At 41.0% G+C, this 20,415-nt stretch overlaps 3 protein-coding genes across 4 annotated transcripts; 1 reads left to right on the top strand and 2 right to left on the bottom strand.

Annotated features, from left to right (window-relative positions):
• Nucleotides 1-14: 14 nt before the first annotated feature.
• Nucleotides 15-3,833, top strand: LOC116732394 (uncharacterized protein DDB_G0292642-like). 2 transcript variants are annotated; one of them, XM_032582520.1, is made up of 5 exons: nucleotides 15-131; nucleotides 1,140-1,243; nucleotides 1,446-1,540; nucleotides 2,450-2,620; nucleotides 2,706-3,833. In XM_032582520.1, the coding sequence occupies exons 2-5, from the start codon at nucleotides 1,147-1,149 to the stop codon at nucleotides 3,156-3,158; spliced, it is 816 nt and encodes a 271-aa protein (XP_032438411.1). In that variant the 5' UTR covers nucleotides 15-131; nucleotides 1,140-1,146; the 3' UTR covers nucleotides 3,159-3,833. The 2 variants fall into 2 exon arrangements, with proteins under 2 accessions (XP_032438411.1, XP_032438412.1); XM_032582521.1 differs by lacking the exon at nucleotides 15-131 and having other exon boundaries at nucleotides 1,138-1,243; nucleotides 1,468-1,540.
• cirop (ciliated left-right organizer metallopeptidase) lies at nucleotides 3,681-8,889 on the bottom strand. The gene is made up of 14 exons (XM_032582514.1): nucleotides 8,539-8,889; nucleotides 8,380-8,473; nucleotides 8,190-8,241; nucleotides 7,948-8,097; nucleotides 7,455-7,580; nucleotides 7,277-7,358; nucleotides 6,477-6,619; nucleotides 6,226-6,409; nucleotides 6,086-6,155; nucleotides 5,912-6,008; nucleotides 5,619-5,726; nucleotides 5,073-5,204; nucleotides 4,185-4,291; nucleotides 3,681-4,097 (listed from the first exon to the last, which is right to left on the bottom strand). The coding sequence occupies exons 1-14, from the start codon at nucleotides 8,843-8,845 to the stop codon at nucleotides 3,905-3,907; spliced, it is 1,845 nt and encodes a 614-aa protein (XP_032438405.1). The 5' UTR covers nucleotides 8,846-8,889; the 3' UTR covers nucleotides 3,681-3,904.
• Nucleotides 8,890-10,085: 1,196 nt separating this feature from the next.
• lrp10 (low density lipoprotein receptor-related protein 10) lies at nucleotides 10,086-18,906 on the bottom strand. The gene is made up of 10 exons (XM_032582261.1): nucleotides 18,819-18,906; nucleotides 17,683-17,869; nucleotides 17,532-17,564; nucleotides 16,973-17,117; nucleotides 15,713-15,906; nucleotides 15,078-15,628; nucleotides 13,982-14,418; nucleotides 13,414-13,608; nucleotides 12,127-12,256; nucleotides 10,086-11,927 (listed from the first exon to the last, which is right to left on the bottom strand). The coding sequence occupies exons 2-10, from the start codon at nucleotides 17,729-17,731 to the stop codon at nucleotides 11,274-11,276; spliced, it is 2,388 nt and encodes a 795-aa protein (XP_032438152.1). The 5' UTR covers nucleotides 17,732-17,869; nucleotides 18,819-18,906; the 3' UTR covers nucleotides 10,086-11,273.
• Between the last annotated feature and the right edge of the window lie 1,509 nt (nucleotides 18,907-20,415).

Below are 20,415 nucleotides of genomic sequence, written 5' to 3'. Positions count from 1 at the left end.
AACTTCACAGAAAACCTGAAAATCTGGGTAAAATACTCCTCCAGAGCTGCGCGTTTCAGGGTCGCTGATCTACTTCCGGGTTTCAGCGGAGTTAAAGGTGGAAGTTGTTAGGACTACAAACTGGGCACAAGGTAAGGAAAACACCCAACGCATTCTAGTTAATATGTTAAATGTATGGACAGCATCGTATAAACCTACATTATAACTGCGCATCACTGAACAAATCTATGTAAATATGTGTCTTATTAGCAGCTGCCTACAAATAAGAGCTTTATTTTGGTTTTTTTAAGGGTGTTTTCCCATTTCTTCAAATCTTTAACCACTTACTTCTGTTAATGACTTTTTTTTCTTTTTTTTTTTACCAAATTAACTCAAATTAAGTGCCTGTTTAGGAAGCTCTCTATAATTCATTGTTAGTGTGGAGGAGCAGGTATTTCCCTGAGTGAATCATCTTTATTGTTTGTTTTATTGTTTACAGTTGATCAGCTCAGGGAGTTTAGTAAAAACTAACCAGCGTAAAAGACTCTTTTATTTTTGCATTTTGTGCGGTTTATTTGAATCAAACTGTCCCCTTTAGAATATACTCAGATTTAAAACAAATACTAAAAACAGTTTTATTTTTATTTCTAATGATAAATGATCACAGTTTCACTATCAAAGCCACTTTTTCCAGCTGTTTAAAATCATATCAGCTTTGTGTGTGTTCTGAAAGTCATTGGTTCATTTTAAACATGTCTTAAACACATAAAGTCTTGTGCGTGTTAAAACTCAGGCATTGCTGACCTTCGCTTTTATCATATGGATATTGAAAACACAAGTGTTGCATTTTATAAACACATCCAGAGGCTTAAATACAAAGAAAAACACATTTTAAACATGTGAAGTGCTGTTAAGATGACTCCTTAAATGGATTTTTCCCAATTTTCCATCTGAGGGTTTATGGGACTTTGTATCTCTTGTCCATCTCACACCAAATCAGTCATAACATTATGACTACTGGGGTGTCTTAAAACCTTGAAGTTATTCATTTTGTGCAAATCAACTGTTAAAGTAACAAATCTGTCTGGAGCTCTAAGTCCGTCTGTTTTCTATTTATTATGTGCAACAGGATGAATTATGTGTGATTTTTTTTCTCTTAGGATCAACATGAGCATTCAGGAGCAGGACTCACCGGAGAAGAAATACGACCCACTTGACAAAACTCTGAAGTTCGTGAACAGGGGAGATGACTTGGATCCAGTGTGTAAGAAATGTCTTTCTTTTTCTGTGACTCGGCAATAAAACAAGATGGCTCCCAAAACAAGCTCAAATCAAACTGAGCAGCAGCTCACGGCCCCAAACCCAACAGAGTTACCTGTTTTCCATTGCTGTTATTTGAATTAGCCTCATTTTCTATTTAAATTAGTCACTGTATATCTGATGTACAACTTTTTTAATCTCCACAGCTTCTGATTTTAATTCTCTCAGAGCTGAAATGTCCTGTGGCCATGCGGTCACTCCTGATTCCCTGACCCAGTGGTGTCGCATCCAGCTGGACGAGGTACGTTAAAGACTCTTCATGCAAACTTTAAAAACCATCTAGATTGTCTGACCAGAAACAAACCAACGCATTAGGCAAAGATAGATGACAGGCTTCAAGAGCACTGGGCCACCAAAAGAAGCCAAATCAAAGATTTGATCAAGACAGCTACATGTTATATGCTAGAAAGTTTGAAAAACAAATACACTCCCCATATCTGTCATATAATTCTGAATATCTTAATCAGATTATTGGGTTAAAAATTTGATTTGATGTCCAGTTCTCAAATTATAACATCTCCTGTAGGGACAAGCATTAGCAAAAAATAAAAATGAAAAGTACATTTAGGTTAATGGGTTGAATTGATAGTACACTGTTATATAAAGCAGTTATAAGCATCATAAATCTGACTTTGTTTTGCTGAAACCTCTCATTTTAAACAGAAACGTTGACCTGCAGGTATCTGGAACCAAAAGTTTAGTTCACATAAATGAGAAAAGTTACATCAGCTGTTGTAGCAAGAACAAGTTTAAAAGACGTCTGAAAACATTGTGAGAATGTAGAAACTATTGAGTAGCTGCAGTAGATACACAGTTTACAGATACTCAACATCTAAAGACTAAAAAATATTTGATAGTTTCTCTCAACTCTTCTATACATTTTTCAAGTAAAACATTTTAGTCTTTAAATTTGTTGCTTTTAGTTCATGTGTTTTATTTCCACCCACACCTGCAGGTCAAGTTTGTAATATTTAATACCTAAAATGATGCTGTAAGTCAGTCAGTCACAGTCAGAGTTCAGTTAAATAAAGATTGAGAAGCAACAAAATTATTGCCGGCCCCAAACCTGTGTTTCACCTCAGATCAGGGATATTACTGCGTCTGGTTTTTGTCCTGTTGTTCCGAATTAACCGTGTTTTATTTCTTTAAGGGTAACCATAAATTCAGATGTCCTGCGGTGGTGGAGGGAACCAAGCTGTGCAACAAGCTGTGGTCGTACCAGGAGGTGCGCAGACTGGCTGACCTGAGCGTTGATGAAATGGAGTATTTCGAGCAGAAAATGGCCTCCCTGTCCGTCTCAGAGTACTGCGAGGTTCAGTCGGTGAGTCGTCAAATGATCCACATATTTTTTTTTAAACTAAATAAAACACTGGAACTTGGCGGCTGAACCTTTCTCCTTGCATCAGTGTCCAAAATGTAAAACCACCGTGGAGAGGAAGGATCTGTCCAACCTGTGTGTCCAGTGTGTCATTTGCACCGCGGACCAGAAGAAGACCTACCAGTTCTGCTGGCAGTGTCAGAAGGAGTGGAAAGGCTCGGGGCCCCGGTCGGATCGCTGCAGCAACGACGGCTGCATCAACAGGGACCTGCAGCTCCTGCAGACCTGCAAGGACATCAGCCTGCCCGAAGTGGAGGGCGTCACCAGCTGCCCCTCCATCCGGGCCTGTCCCGTCTGCGGCATGAAGGTGGAGCACAACCGGATGTACTGTAAAAACGTGACGTGTCCTCGCTGTCGCTTGACGTTCTGCTTCGTTTGCCTGAAACCGAAGAGCGAGTGCTGCCAGAGCAGCTCACCGTACAGGATCTGTCCCGGCGGCGTGGCGCCGAGGCAGAGCCACATCCCCGTGTGGAAGAAGTGATGGAGGACGGTTTGTCTGGTGGACAGTTTCACCAGAAACATAGAGGAGGAGTTCTGGAGTTTAGGATATCTTAAGAATTATTTCATGTACAGAAAATGTTTGCGTCATTCGTGAATATTCCAGCTTTAAAACTTTAGTTATAAAACGTTTACAGTACGTAAGTCACATTTGAAAGTTTACATAGTGAATTGTTGAAAACTTTTTGAGCATTAAAGGGAGATTTCTTATTTGATAGAATACTAAAATTCTTTCTATTGCTTGGCTACATGTAAAATATATTTAGTTATACATTGTGTTGATTTTGTTTTTAATCACATTTCTAACATTCAAGGCTCAAATTCACATACATATTAATAGTTTTTTGCTGAGAATGTTGCAGTCATGCTTCTGTGATTCTTTTATTTAGCACCTTATGAAAAAAGTAGCATTTTGTAGAGGAACAACCAAGATAGACACATATATTAAGACAGATGCTACCAACAGTGATTCCATCTTCATCTGTGAGTTATTGCTATTTTGTAAAAAAAAAAAAAAAGAGATATACATAAGTCTTTTCTTTCCTCAAGATGTTGTTTAAATATTATCATTTATCACTGCCCTGTCAGGTTCACAGTGTTTTCATTGAACCATCACTAACAGCCACTGAAATGAGAAATAAACAACCTATTAAAATCATCCTGTCATTTTTATAAACCATCTCAGATTTCAGCGTCACGGTTCTGTTTTGTTTTTTTTAAGTCGGTTTTCTACAGGTGGCTGTGATCCTCTGGAGCCACAGAGCTGCTCCTGAACATACAGGTCCTACGTTTCCAGTACGAAACCAGCAGAGCGACCAACACGCACACAGCAGCACTGGAGCAGAACCACATGGCCTGTGAAGTTGACCTGAGAGGAGACCAGGTCAAATCCTGGGGTGAAATGATTTTCCCATCAGGGTCGCTGTTGAACAGAAACCAGAAATATTCGTTTAGTGGAGGCAGCATCATGCTGCAGAGCAGACCAGTCTCTGGTTGAAGTCATACTCGCCATGTGGTGAAACCAGAGGATGAGTTTCTGTCTATAGGAGGAGAAACATCAGGGTAGAGACACAACCGTCTGTCAGGACAAAACACTTCGCCTCTGTATCCTTTAACCTGAGAATACAGGAACATAATCCTGTTTATGTTTATATGTGGAGTTATAGTCAAACATCTCACACATTTCTTATGCACATATATGGCATTTATATGAATATATAAACCGGCAACCCCAGTTGATGCCAGTACAGAGCAAAGCTCTGCAGTGAGGCAAAGCATCTAACAAAACCACCAAGACCCGAACTGAGTCCTAAAGCTTTATACTGAAAATAAAACCTCTCACCTTCAGGCTTCGACAAAAACATTGTTATCATCCGAGATAAAGCAGAACTTTCCTACATGTGAGTTTATCTCAGAACAAAAATGGCATTTGCATGTTTTGTTCTTTGTTTTTGTTTTTTTTAGATTTTATTGGTAAAATAAGAGAATGTTTTCTAAGCACATCTGTCTGTCTTTCAGCAGGCTGGTTTTGGACTGATAAGACATTTCAGCTAATAACGTTAACATAAATCTGGCTACTCTGTTCAAAAATGTAAAAAAAATAACATTAAATGTTATATTTAAAACAAAAGATGAAACATTGATGCACCTACGTTTGTAAAACACACCTGTCAGTGTTAAACTATTTGATCGCACATGTACAATGCTTGCACAATTTTTAAATTACAAATAAAATTTCATAAAATAAAATTTTATGAAATCTCTGTAGAGACAAACAAAACTGTCTTTATTTGAAGAGATGATGTTTGTTTTATTGTTAGATTCATTTAATTTCCAAAATAATCTTTTTTAGAAATATCTACGGAAGCCCTCATGTTCAGGTAACATGGCATCTTACCTGAACGGCGCCCCCTGCTGGGCAGTCCACCCATTCAGAGCCAGACACCTGGATCTGGTACCTGTTGGGTCCAGAACATCTGTGTCTGTAGCAGCGACCCTCAGCAGAGCTGCTGGTCCAAACGTCGCCTCCCTGGCACAGATGAAAGACAGGAAGAGGAAATTATGTCAAACAAAAAATACAGTCAGTGTATTTGGAACAATATTTAAAATACTACCAGATTTATTCCTTTATATGCACAAAAACATAAACTGACGACAAGCTGTTACTTTTTAATTAACAAAATGCCATTAGATTTGTTGTGGGTGTGAATACAGATCTCATGTCTGTTAGTCATTTTATATTTTAGTTTCACTCTTCTTTTTACATATCTTCCATCTCATAGACTATAGCTTGAATAAAGATCTAATAGAGGATATAATAAAAATATCTAATTAAGCTTAAACCTAAAACCAAGTTTGGACTTCTGGGAGTTGCATTTAGATCTTCCTCTGACATCATCATCCTGTAAGGCTTTAATATCTTTTAGCAGAAACCCTCACACACCCGTCTGATGAGGCTGGAGAAGAAGCAGCGGCTGTCAAAGCCAAAAATCTCTCCGCTCCAGTTTTCTGCGGGAGACCATCTTGTGTTTTCTTTCTTCCAGCATTCACTCTAAAGAAGAGGAAAATGATACAAAACAAAAACAAAAAAAGTTTAACAGATGTAACAGGACCCACCGTGACAGTTCAGCAACTTAAAAACGCATATGTGGACATAAGGAAAAAGGAAAATATAATAAAAGTAAACAGAAGGGAAATAAAAAAATTATTTCCTTTTTGCTAAAGATGACAACTTACTCCATTCTCCAGCGGTTTATAGACCCGACAACCTTCCAGGTACGGATCAGTCTGACATTTCCCTTTGTGGAGGTGAAGGAAGTGACATCCAACTCCACTAAGAGCAATCAGGAAAAACATACATGATGAGAACTGATGTTCCTGCTAAAAACAGATGCAAAGCTACAGCGTTACCTTCCAGAGCAGAAAAAGGTTGAGGAATTGTCCTTGCAGATGGACAGAGAACCAAATTTGGCTCCTTGACCTGATAAAATAAAATTCAACCTGAATCCGCCTGCAGAGTTAGTCTGTTCATGCTGGGTGTCGATTCTTACCGTCTCCCCAGACCAGACTCTGAGCCCGGCTCAGGTTCACAGAGTACCAGCCCGTGTCCCGCAGCGCCGCTAACGTGACTGGGTCGATCCGGACTGTGGTCGGGTCTCCCAGCGCCGCCGCCATGATGGATCCCTGCAGGACCCGGGACTCCCAGTGGGAGGAAACTTTGCCCGCGGATTCGTCCTGAGGAACGAAGGTTAAAGTCAGGCAGGTGTTAAAATGAGTTGCTGACCTTTGACCTTCTCAGCACCAGGTTCTCCAGCGGCCCGCCCAGCTCGGGGTCAGAGGACATCAGGTGTCTCTGCAGGGCTGAGACGATGGCTGGAGTGTAAATCCTCGTCTGTCCTGATCCGTCTGAGTGAATCACTTTATTTCGAGGAGAACATGAAGCTCCTACAAGAGAAAAGAAACAGAAGTGGATTTAATTTTATCTCAAATTAAATTGAAGCAGCTAGTTTTAACGATTCAGTATTATGAGTTTTGCAGCCACATAGAATCATTTTATTGCTCAATCAAGTGACTGTGTTAACTTCAGCTGTTATAAAAATGTTGTATACTTTGTGTATCAAGTATGACATAAAAGAAACGTGACTTTGTAATTTAACACCTTGAAATTGGGCCTCTGTCTCTTTAAGAAACTCCACCACTCGTAAACGCCACCTATAGGAAGCCATCACCTCATTGCTCCGCTATTAATATTTTTGCAACATTTTTACCAGCATTGCACTGTTTGCATAATGAGCTCAGCTTGTGTGCAGTTTCAGCAGGTTTGCTAATTGCTGCTGGCTAGTCTGAAGGAGCTGAGACGCTTGCACCCCGAAGGGGTTTTACACAACTGAATGGTTGCCATGGAGATTAAAGGATTTCTCAAACATGCGTTAAAGAATCTAGCCAACATGTTTTATGATGACAAATAATTTTATAACTTGATGTAAAGCTAAAAACAAAAAGTCAACTTTAAATAATACTGTACCTTTAAAATAAATTGTGCTTTTCAAGCCTCCAAGAAAATAAAAGACACAAGGAGAGAAACAGATGTTTTCTAAAAACCTTGATCTGATGAACAGTCTTGCCAGGAGCTGAAGAGATCTTTGGAGAAGCCGAGTGTATGAAACATCTCATGGATCAGAGTCTGGGAAGCAGAAAACCACAACCGCAGTTACCTGATCTCTGCTCTGAGACATCGTTTCTGGAGATTAACTGAAATTATACATAATTGTGTTTAAACCTGAACTGTAGCCTGGTGGCTGTAGGAAGCGCAGCTCAGCCTGTCCCTGCAGAGGACCACCACACCGGCCACAGGACGTCCCCCAGCGTCCGTCTGGCAGTGGACGGCGTAGGCGAGGACGCCAGGCTGAGTGAGCAGGAAAACACTGAATTTACCAAACGTTTGACTAGAGAGCCTCAGAAGGTCACACACTACAAATATACACCAGGTGAGGGTATTTATAGTCTATTTATCTGGTTAAATAAATATATTATTGATAAGAGTTTGACTGGGTGTAGCTGGAAATATAAAATCCTGCCAAATATTACATCCAAGCTATCCTTTGCGGTTGAGATACTGATACTGTAATCTGATCTGTTCTGCAGCATTGGAAAAAATAAATGTTCTGGTTTACAGTGGTATCAACTTCTTTTGAAGAGACAACAAAAACATACAAAGAAGAACATTTCTGAGACAGAATCAAACTCAAACTTTGACCAACTTGGATGTTTACCTCTGCTCTACATTTGTCAGTGGCCTGTACATGGATGTAAATCAGGAAGTCGGTGTCGGGAAGTCCGGCTCCTTCTGGTCTGATGACGGTCCGGCGAGGAGAGTCGGCCTCTGGGTAAACGTAGCATCCAGACAGATGGTCTTCTGGGATCTGTTCACGCAGAGGGAAGGTGGAAACGCCCTGGATATTTAGTTTGACAACATCTGAAGGGAAACAGCAGAGTTACTGGACTGGCTGCTTACTGTGACGTCCAGACACGTTTCAGTTCTGTAGTTTTTGTTTGCTCTTCCACACCTGGAATCAGAAACCCGTCATTGGTAAATTCAATACAAAAAGATGGAGTAATGATATTTGTCCCCTGGATTTGTGCATCTGTGGAGCATTTCTTAGTGAATTTTAATTCCCAGTGACTTTGAATATAAACACACTAACCTGTTGTAGTTCAGCAGGCTTGAATTCCTCCAGACAAACTTGCAGTATTTGTTGAAGTCTCTGCTCAGCATCAAGGTTCCCACGGTTCTGTTCACTATCAGATAGACTGAGTTAGTTTCCTGCATGTATGCGTTAGTGTGTTTGTTGTCTGTTTTTTACCTGACAGTAAAGACGACACCACCCTCACAGCCTCTTCCAGAGCCTCCTCCAGCCTCTCGCTCTCAGGTTCAGACAGTTTGCAGCTTTCTCTGGCCCTCCAGGTTTTTATCCTGATCGGCTGCAAAATGCTGGAGGGAGGTGGATGGGTTATGTTTTCCAGAAACGTCCTCTGCTTGACTTCAGGTCTCGAATGTCTGGTTTGGTGTCCAGAGCTTGTCTGGGTTCTTGGCTCCATGGATGCAGCTCTAGTCACGCTGACCTGAGCTTCATCAGAAACACGGCTCTGTTTGGCTGCAGCGTCCGACATGGCTACCAGCAGCAGCGTCCATGCCCAGATCCTCTGAGATGGAGAAAAAGATGAGGCTAAAGATGCTAGCTTGACTTTGATTTTTAGCTTTGATCAGGATGTAGCTGAATACCTGTCAACAGTGACAAACTAAACATCCAATCAATAAAAAATTATAAATAAAATTCAGTTCACTACAATCTGAATGTTGTTACATATTTACATTTACCTTCTGAACTTCTTTGTTTCTTGAATTCATTTTACATTTAGTCAAAGATTGATTTATCATTACATTTTTATGATTTCTTAGCATTTTATTTGCTTTAATTTGCTTGTTATGTTCCCCCTTTTGGTGATGTTTAAGTTTTTAACGTGTTTAATCTATTTTTCTTTCTGTAAAGCACTTTGAAGTGCTCAGTGTATGAATGATGGTGATGGAAATTAATGAACACCACATTGAACAGTAAAACACAACAGCGGCAGCAGGATCCTGTGGGAATGTTTTTCTTCACAGGAATGATAAAGCTGGGAAAACAGATGCAGTAAAATACAGAGAAATACTGGAAGAAAATGTGTTACAGCTGCAAAAAAACATGATAATTCGTAAAGATCTGAGAGAACATAGTGCGTCGTATCATGATGGCACGCTGCAAGTAAACCTTAAAAAAATATATAAAACTAAAATATACAATAGAACCTGCAATATTTAGTTCTGCAAAAATGAAACGTAAACTAGACTTTGAAATCCATATTAAAAATGTAGCAAATCATCCGAGCTATTAACTTATTTTCCTGTGAACAAATTAGCATATTTTACTTGTAAGAGCCTTTGTGCACAATACTGGAGTTAAAACAGGTCCAACTTTAATAACTGAAACATTTTTACGAAAGCTTTCCTTCACATCAGCTCAGAAGTTGCTACAAGCGGATTACACTTCCTGTTTCATCAGCTAAATGAAGGCAGCTTTAAATCTTTAGCTTCAAATACAATCGACCCGTTAGCACCCACATGCTTTAAAGGAGACAGACAGAGATCACTTACCTGGATTCTTACATCTGCAGCTCCAGATGTTTCCATTACTCAGCTGGAAAACAGATACGACTCCATCTACCCTGAAAAGCTTCTGTCTTCCTTCCAATGTTTCCAGACGGAGTTAACTCATCAGTATGCGTTTGTTTTCGCAGGATTCCCGAATACAAAGCACAATGAAGCATGAGAACAAAACCCCCCGCTTAAAAAAAACAAACATTACACGACACATAAAAGTGCAAATTGTTTAATCTCAGCCACATTTTTACTTATATACAGTGAAGTTGACCTTATTAAATCATAAAACCACTTTCTCTTTTATTTACCTCAATACATAGCAAATTTGAAAACTTCTGGCTACCCCACATCGACCCTAATACATTCAACAAAATTAAGATTAAAACACAATGACAACTTAAAGGAGGAGGGCAGGAAAAAAAAAAAAAACTAAGATCTAGAGCTTTCTGAAATTAAAACACCTTAAAATGTACGATAAGAACATGGATGGCACGCCACAAGTCTCCTGTGTCAGAAAGCAATCGAGTCCCGTAAGACGCTGAGGTCATGTAGAGGATTTGGGGCCCTCTTCGTCACACACACTTACACACACCTGCCACTACGTCAGGCACCGAAGAGATTGTCGCTGAAAACGTTTACTTTTTGTTGGTTACATTCATCCACGTGGGAAGGGTTCACGTCGACGGGTTTGCACTGAAACAACGTTTTGAAAAGTTATTGCCAGCTTGCAGAGTAGTACACATGCAATTTTTTTTTTTCTTCTCTAAGTTATAATAAAGCCGCTAAAGTGTCGATAACGTGCATCCACGTGAAGCAAATACGAGCCTGCGTGTGTTTCTGTGTGCGGTGTGAAAATCCAGGACGTCTTGATGTACTTCAGCTGTCTACAGGAAACTCCTTAAAAGGCACTTAGACGGAGGGGAAACGACTGTTTTCTACTAATATTTCTCAGCTAACAGACTGGATGCAAGTGGCAGAAGATCACGCAGTCACACCGCCTATCGCAAGACTAAAATGCAACCTCATTCACGCAGCTGCAGTCACACAGACGCCATCATTCAGTCTGACAGTAGCCTGCCTCAGTAGCTGGATAAGGGGAAATCCTTCTGTGCAAAAGTCTCCCTTCTCTTTGCAGCCAAGCTTTATTTAACTGAGTGCGCATCCAAAACTGACTCGTCTCCACGTACGCAAGCTATGGCCGTCGTTTTCATTTTTCATTTTTAAGGGAGGTCTGATATTGGATTTAAAGTGTCAACAAGTCGGAACAATTTAAAAAGGCACCGGACGTGCACAGGGAGGAAGAGTCTCGCTAGGGGGCGCTCCTGTGCTCAGAGTCAAACAGAAGTGGAAAGACTGGGTTGTAGTTAAGAGGAGAAAAAGACGAGGCGCGAGGAAGTCATTTTAGGTGAGCATGGGAACGTCGTCCTCTGAGGTGTTGTCCTCGGACAGCGGGATGAGCAACACCTCGTCGTCTGAGGAAGAGGAGGAGGAGGAAGAGGAGAAGGAAGGGGAGGCTGAAAGAGGCATGGAGTTGGTGGAGGAGGAGGAAGGGGGTGAGGCTCTGAAGAGGGAAATACTGAGGCCTATTGTTTGGAAGATGGAGGCCAGGGAGGGGCTGCTGGGAGGGACGGTGACCGGAGGGGTCTGCGGGGGAGCCGGAGGGGCGTACGGCGGGGGAGGGGTGGAGAAGACGGGCGGAGAGGGGAGAGGAAGTAGAGGAGCAGACGCCTCTTCCTCCCGAAGCTGCTGCTGCTGCTCAGTCTGAGCCAGCAGGCCGAGTTTCTGAGGCACCGGCTGGTTGACGGCCTCCACGGCCAGCGAAGACCGCGCCAGGGTGGACTGGCTCGCTTCCTGGCCGGGGGCAGCAGAGTTCGCCTCCTGCTGGTTGGAGCCGGAGGTCTGGTTCTGTCTGCTGGGAGTCCTGGGGATGAGGCCCCACCTCCTCATGCGGCGAACGACGCGGCGGACGAAGCGCGGCCGGCGCCTGCGGCGCGGCGAGTTGGAGGCGTCCTGACGGAGGAGCTGCAGGATTCCCCTCAAAGACAGAGACGAGGTCTGAAGGAGGAGCAAACGGAGACAAGAACAGTGGTCAAAAATGACATCATCGCCTGACCGCATTTCCTCTATTCAGCAAGCACCACCTGTGTTTTCACTACGATGTGTGTTTTAGCACACCATAAAATTAAATACCAGCTAAATCTGATTTGAGATTCTTTATCAGATGTAAAGTTGATGTCATGTCTTGCCCTCTGACCTCATTAGGGCTCTCTGTGGGGAAGTCCTCCACCGGGGGGATGATGCCCTGGGCGATCAGCTGGCCGTAGGACGGAGGAGCCTGCTGCTGGATCATCTCTGCTTCCAAGCGGCTTATTGGAGCAAACATGCTGCCACAAAAAAAACACAGACGTTTTAAGAGGCATTCGCACAATGTCAGGAAATGTCAGCACACATCTTTAATTTATCTGTGTTTTACAGGAAATTGAAACTCAAGAAATCACAAAATCTTAGTGTGAGTTAACCTTGTTTTGTAATCTAGAGGGTTTCATAAGCCCTAATGATTTGGTAAAAAGTGCTGCACATTTTTATGAGCACACTCATCGTGACTCATGGGTCCGAGACGAGCCAGAACATGACAAACTTCTCCTGTTTTCCTCAGGTGATTGACTGCAGAGTGAACCGACTGTGAGGATTAATCTGCAGGTCTAATGGGAAACTAAATGTACATCTGCTGATTCAAACTAGCAACCCAATCATAAAGTAGTTCAGGAACTGCAGTTTCAGGTCTAGTAAGAAAGATCCTACATTTCTGATTCAAACTAACAAAGTCAATCAAACAAGACTCTGTCATATTTTAATTAAACGTTTCTGTGTTTTTCCAGATTTTTCAGTCATCAAAATTTGTTTAAATGTTAGTCAGAAAACTTAAAAATGGCCTTTTCTTCAGCAGTGGAGTCTTGTGTAGCGACTGCATACAAGTTGTGCTGAATGAGTGAGTTATTCTTTTCTGACATTTTTTAATGGAACTCTTTATTAGTCATCATTGGCATTTTTAGAAATCTTAGTATAATTCTACAATAATATAACATAAAACTCTATTTGAATTCAGGATTAAGGCCTGTAAACATGCTAACTGGAGTCTTCAAGAGTTTAGAAATTCTTCCAATAAAAAAAAGCAAGGAAAGAAATAATGAAAGAAAAATAAGCATAAATCGAAAGGGGAAAAAACAACAGAAGGAAGTAAGAAAACAAAGGAAGAATACCAAGAAGGGAGGAAGGAAGGAAGGTACAAGCAAAGAAAGGAAGGAGGTAAAACAGTCAGGATAGAAGAAAGGAAGGAAGGGCACAAAACATAAACAGAACGGAGGCAGAACAGACACAAGGAATGAAAAATGATAAGAAAAACACAAAGAAATGACAAAACATTTATGGAATATGAAAGAAATCTGGAAACTTTTTTTTTTCATTTTTCCACACTTGAAACAAAAAAATCAAATTCCGAAAGCTGAACCGGTTTTGGGATGAAGTGGATCACAGGGGTTACCTGTACTCTCTGGTCCGGAGCGAGTACAGTTTGCACGTGCAGCCCATGGCGATGACCAGCAGAAGTCCGCAGATGAGGCTGCCCACCGTTGCCGCGGTGATGACCTTCCGGGGCAGCATGACGGTGCAGTTGAGCTCGTCCGTGCCGTCCTTACAGTCCACCTGGCCGTCGCAGCGCCAGCTCTCAAACACACACCTGCAGGGGGAACAAAGGGCTGAGTGTTACCGAAGAAAAATTCATCCACCGACTTGTTCGCTGCAAGACTCAACAGGAAACGATGAAGAGATGCTGAGCAAACGATTTCAATACACTACGTTAGGGGCTGTAATTATATGACTGATGTGAACAGCCAGTTTAAAACTTTAATTCAAAGAGTGAAGAGAAAATCTTGACAAAAAGTACAGCTTTAGGGGATTTTAAGCATCATTAATTGGGATTTAAAGAGACAATAAATCCAAATTTTTATAATGAATTTATAGCGATAAATGATAAACGATACTATAAATGACCTTGTCATAACATGTCAGATGTGTTTTTAAAGATCACTGTGTCCAGTGTGAACTCTGACCTGTTGCTGTCACAATGAAAGGTCCCGGGTTGACAGACGCTGCAGTCTTTCTCGTCGCTGCCGTCGGTGCAGTACAGCTGGTAGTTGCACCTCTCCGTCACCGGGTAGCACACCGGCGTTCCCGGGTAGCGGCTGGGCGGCAGCGCTCTCTGCCCCGCCAGGCCGCAGGCGAACTGGTTCTCGCTGCAGCCCCTGCAGCCCTGCTCGTCCTTGCCGGTCTCGGGGCAGTCCCATTTCCCGTCGCAGCGCTGCTCCTTGGTGAAGCAGCCGCCCGCCGCGCCGCCACACCGGCTCTCCCACGGCGGGCAGTAGCTGCCCACGTGGAACGTGGCTTTGAAGCCGGTCCCCACGGAGCTGGCCGCCTTCTCGAACACCAGCGACATGAGGCCGGTGTGGGACTCCACTTTGAGAGATTTGTAACTAAACGCACTGGTGATCTGTTTGAATGCAGAAACACATCAAAATATGTAGGATTTTTGCATATGTTGCCAATATGTTTTATTATTTTATGTTATTACTACTTCTGCTGCAAATTAACTAACTCCATGCGCACCATGATACAGGCATGGGACTGCTGATTTAATCAGTTTGCCTGTTATTGTGTGTCTGTCCCTATTAGGCTCACAATAACAAATTTTGCTGAACGTTAGATTGAGACCATTCTCAAGTCATATAATGATAATTTAACACTTTCTGAAAGACCAATAAACTTTAAAGTATAATGAACATTTAACACTGGAAGACATTTTAAATATCCCAAATAAATTAAAACAAAAACAACAAATAAAATGAATTATGAAGTCTCTGTAAACAAGATTGTCCTTTATAAAAGTTGAGACCAAAGCACCAGACTGACGACTTTTATCATCTAATGTTTGGTAGAAATAGAGAGAGAAAGGAGAAAAACAATAAAACATGCAGATGGAAATGATTGGCTTTGTTTTAAGTTATTCTGCAATTAATTGATTCATTGATTTATTGCGACAGCTCTAGTCCCTAGCAAAGAAACCTAACGAATAAACAAAGATATTAAAAAGAAACATAGTGTGAGTTATCAGAAATATCTGGTTGCAGTTTTTCCGTGATGTAAACTCACGTTTTTGATGATGTCTCCTTTGCCCCCCTCTCGGTTGTAGACGGTGAGTCTGTCCCAGGGGCCCAGCACAATCTGCTGCAGGTCCAGCCTGAGCGGCCGCGAGTCCTGCGGGTCCAGCGTCCAGATGCACAACATCCTGCCGCCCTCAGACGACGGAGAGGAAAAGGTGCCATAAAAGGTCTGAAGCAGCCCCCCGCAGGGCCACTCAATGGGGGTGGGAGTGACGACAAGCTCCTTCTGGGTGGGCTGCTCCGGACTGGTCCGGCCCGGATCCCTCTGCAGCGACCAGTCGTCGGGGAAGATGTACTGCTCCGTCGACTTCCCCCAGCTTTTGTCGACGGTCCTGCTTTTCTCGGCGTCCCGGTCCTTGTTCCTGTCAGTGTAGGTCAAAGGTCTCGGGTCTGCGTAGTCGACGTAATCGTCACAGTCCTCCTCGTCTGAATGGAGGTCGTCATCGAGACACTCCACCTGCCCGTTGCAGCGCCAGGAGAGAGGCAGGCAGCGGCCGCCGGGACATCGGAACGACGTCTCCGACGGACAGTAACCCGAATCTGGACAGAAGCAAACAGGAATTTCAGACAAAACAACAGATTTCAGCAAGAAAATAAAAAAACCTAAATGCCCCGCTTTCATACCTCTGGCGAAGTTTAGCATAAATGATGACACGGGGTAGGAGTGGGGATAAAACTGGTGCATCAGGGTAATATTTCCTCCCGGGAACTCCATCGGCTGTGGCAGCTTGTCGCCACAGAGGACATGCGGCTCTCCTCCGGACGAGGATCTGATGGACAGCCGTTCTTTCTCACACTGAGCAGAGAACTGAGTAAAGCTGAGGGAGAATGTGGAAACAGCAAATTAGCAAAAACCCAAACACAAAGCTTGATCTGTCGGCTCAACTCGTTGAACCGGCAGGACAGAAACATTTTATAAACAAAACGCAACAGGAAATATGGTTTTATTTGGGGTGCTCACAAACGTGACTGAAACAGATTAGAAACATTTCAACGAGTCCTACAGGTGCAATTTAAAATGTGAATGTTAAATATATTCATCACACAGAGGATGATATATTTAAAGAGTTGGTTTTTGATTATTTTGATGGTTAAGTCTTACACCCAATGAGAATCCTTAGTTCAGTTTCTCAGAAATTTTTAATAATACATAAGACCAACTAAAACCATATTTTTGATACAGAAATGTCATGTTGTGGCCTGCATGATTATTGAGAAGCTCCACAAGACCTGGCTGTTCAGGTGCTGCTTCCGAGTATATTCTAGGAAAGTCTAGTGGAAGGAAAAGGCGGTGTGGGGAAAAAGTTGCACAAGAAACACAGATAGCCGCTGCTTTAATTAAATTAATAATTTTTATTGATCTTATGTAACGTTCAAATGTTCTGGGAATCTGAATTTGAGGTTTGCATTCGCTGTAAAATAATCATCAAATTAAAGAGAAACAGAGACTTGAAATGCATCACTCTTCACTTCACGTTTAGAATTAGTTTACTGAAATATTTAAACACGTCAACGTTAATCTAATTTACTTATTTACTTTTCAAGTAAACTCAGATATTCATACTGGCTTGTCCTCCATCCAAAATAAACCGAGGATGTCCAGTTCGTCAAATCTACATTTCAATTAAAATTCAAAATTAAAAAAATTACAATCAACAAAAAAAAGCAACCTATAAGACTGTGTCTTGCTTTTCTTTAACAAATATATTCTTATTTTCTTGTGTCATGAGAAAAAAAATTCTTTAAAATAATCCCAATATCAATAACAATGATTTTCGTTTTGTTTTTGCCTTAATAAACCAGCCGTATATAAGGTAGAAATTTTGAGCTCTGCTGTAGTTTTTTATTAACAGAAAGAAAACTGAGCCTTGTCAGCATCAGTACCTGAGAACGATGGGCTCATCCTCCAAGCCCTTGATGATCCAGCAGTCATAGATGACTCCAAAGTGGTAGGACCAGCTGTGGTACGCAGAACTCCGGATCTCTCCCACCTTACTGTCGATGACCTGAGAGCCGCGCCCGCACTGGGCTGCCAAACAGGAAAACAGAATATTAAATTAATACACTCATCAATTTTCAGACAGCAACATTACCAGAATGAAATGTAAGTGAGATTTACAGTTATATTTATGTTAAGGACAGTAACCCATGAAAACACACTAATATTCTGTATATAGGAGGAGTGAAATGGGGCAGGATTTACTAAGAATCACTGCCATGTTTTTCCATTTTTAACTCATTTTTTTACTAGCTCAGCTATGAAGCTTGACAAACATGACTTTCTTATACCATTAAAATAATAGAAAACATTTTATGCTTAATTGAAGTTCTCGCTTACGTTAAAAATACAGATTTAGTTCAGTCAACAACAAAAAATCACTAAAAACATTTTTAAAAATTTAGCCAAAACCATGAATTTCTTGTAGGTAGGTCATGTACTTACTAAAGCAGGTAGCAGGCTCAAAATGGCTGCATGCTGAGAGGGGAAGAAGCAAAAACAGAACCAGTCAAACAAACACATGGGAAACACACACCAGAGCATCAAATGAGGAAGTTTCAAGAAGCATATAAATAACTTTTATAACGTCACTCACCTGTTATGGAAATTATAACGAGCGCAGATAACGTGTTACTGACTGTCATCGCTGCAGATCTGCTCTCTGTGTTTAAAATTAATTAAAACTGTGAAAACTTGGAAGGTTTAAAAGAAAGTGTAAAAAAAAAATGTCAGAGAAGTTCCATTTTAGAGGGTGGGGGTCACACTGTTCAGGAAGACTTCACCTGCAAAGAGGAAAAAACAAATTTTGTTAAATATCGCAACAATGTCAACTAACCCACCATATCCTTAATAATCTACCATTTTCATCATAACAAATTCATCAATGGTCTCCCTGAATATTTGGATTATTATGAGGATGATCTATATTAGCTGCTGGGCCATGACACAGAGTTTCTTCCAATGAAAACTGAAATGTTGTTTTCCAGAACTGGGTTTTATGGGGAAAATACTTTTTTTTTTTTTTTTTTTGCTTCATAAAAATTCAAAACGGCTGATTACTTAGTTATAGTAATACATCTAGATTAGTTTTTCAGAAGTACATCTTATAAGCAGTGTTTCTTACATAGTAAACATCCCGTTTTTAATAATATATAAATAAATATAAATAGATGTCAAATCTTCAGTTAATGCTGTTCTTGATGGGTGATTTAACAGCTTTAGGCAATAAATGAAAATAGGACGATATTTTCTCCACGCCCACGACACGAACAGGTTATTTTTGTCTGGTTATCACGCCAGAAACAGAGACTTCCTTCCCATAATCCACTCAACAACGTCGGTAAAAAAAGACAAACGCTACAATTTCCGTGAACAAATCCTCCCGTAACAAACATCCTACATGGCTAATTCTAAAATATAACTAATTTCAGTCTCGTTTGAGTCATTTCCTACAGACATTTGTGAGTTATTTGATAAGACTCTGTCCCGTGAGGCCAGATTAACAAAACAGTTTCGGATTCAAGGATTAACAGCGAGCTAGCTTCTAGCTGCTTACATCCTCTGCTTTTATTTTTTACAGCCCTTTCAGTCGCGTTAATGAAACACAAAACAACAAGACAGGTCTTTAAAACGCGACACGAAACGTTCTGGTACCCGCAGAAACCACAAAATGTAGGCTACAAGCGGCAGGGACGAAGTAAAAGCATCAAAAACAAGGAGCGAAAGCGTTACCGTGCTGCGGGCCTCTCTTGTTGTCAAGTTCTGAGCTACTTCCGTGTGATGCGGCTCGCGACAGGGTGGGCGGGGCTTGTGACGCACACAAGCTGGCTCTCTTTTCATTCATAAAAAATAAGCATGTGGCTCATTTTCATGAGAGTTAAATGCTAGTTCTTCATTTTTACATATTTGCAACCACTTATAGTTCATCCGTTAATTTAATGGGACGGTACTGACTGGTTAAATTGGATGTGAACGGTGAAATGTTGAATTTTCACCACCAGGTGTCAGTGTCAGCTCGGATAAACGCCTTGTCATTTTTCATTCATAGAAATAATTGTAAACAATTTAATACAAATACCACTTCAATGAGCAAAGTATTGAAGTAGTATTTTACTTATTAATTCATATGGTTTTCGAAGTGCATCCATCTTTACTTTAGTTTTCTTACAGCTAAAAGAAATATTCACTCTTTGTTATGCTTTTTAACGACCTTTTGGCTTATTCTATTAAGTGTCACAGAAATAGAAATCTTCAGGTAGATTCTGTGTAGAGAACAGTTGAAAAGGTACATGTGTGAGTAATGTTTGGGCATGTTTTGGTAATCGTTCTTTCCCATCAGAAACCAGTAGTGACAACAAAACAAACAAAATCAGGAGTTATTTGGTTTTTCTTTTTGAAATGCAGGATATTAAATTGAAATACAAGCTGTTTTGTGGTCAAAACAGAAATTGGATTTTGTTGTTGTTGTTTCATCTTCTTCTTTTTAGCTTTAAGCTAACAATAACATAAAACCGTCAAAGAGAAACAAAACCTTGGTTAGTTTTCCCATGTTTTGATACCCTCATGATGTCACTGTTCATGTATTATAGAGGGACGTCCTGATTGGTCACATCCATCTCACACTGTTATTACTCATCAAAATATTAGATACAACTTTATGTAGATATTTATACTGAATAAAACATGCAGAAAATGTTAAGCACTGTTGAGAAATGAAATCTATCAAGATGTCAGGAAGAGATCTGTGGACCTCCACGAATCTCCTTCATCCTTTGAAATGATAACCTCATACCTGAAGGTGCCTGGATGTGCCATGTTTACCTGTTCAAACAAGTCCACACAAGCATAAAAAAGAAGAAGAAATCAAACCACTGTGCTGTTCAGAAAACAAGAATCCCCAGTGTTTTGGTGCAAAATGTGTCTATCAGTTCGAGACCTTGCAACATTACAGTCTGAAGCTGGTGAGAAAGCTTCAATATCCAAAGTGAAACCAGTTCTGTACTTATATGAGCTGAAACACCACTCAGAGAGGAAGAGGCCATTACTCCAAAATGAGCATAAAAAGCCAGATTACAGTCTGCAAATGCACTGAAAGAAAAAAAAACACCTCAATCTTTGCAGATGTGTGCTGTGATGTGATCAAACTAAATTTGAAGTGTGAAACCAGAATGGCGACTAGCTTATTTAGAGGAAATGTGGGGGAAGTTGGCAACTTTTAAAACAGCATTCAAACTGTGAGGTGGTCTTCACAAAATAAATGATATCATGAGGAAATAATAAAGCAACATGTGAAGACATCAGGCAAGCAGTTAAAGGCTGAGCACAACCG

This window comes from Xiphophorus hellerii, chromosome 14 (genome assembly GCF_003331165.1).
Source record: "Xiphophorus hellerii strain 12219 chromosome 14, Xiphophorus_hellerii-4.1, whole genome shotgun sequence".
In the NCBI taxonomy this organism is placed as follows: domain Eukaryota; kingdom Metazoa; phylum Chordata; class Actinopteri; order Cyprinodontiformes; family Poeciliidae; genus Xiphophorus; species Xiphophorus hellerii.
The sequence above is the reverse complement of the archived record's forward strand: the minus strand, read 5'-3'. Positions and strand labels throughout refer to the sequence as shown.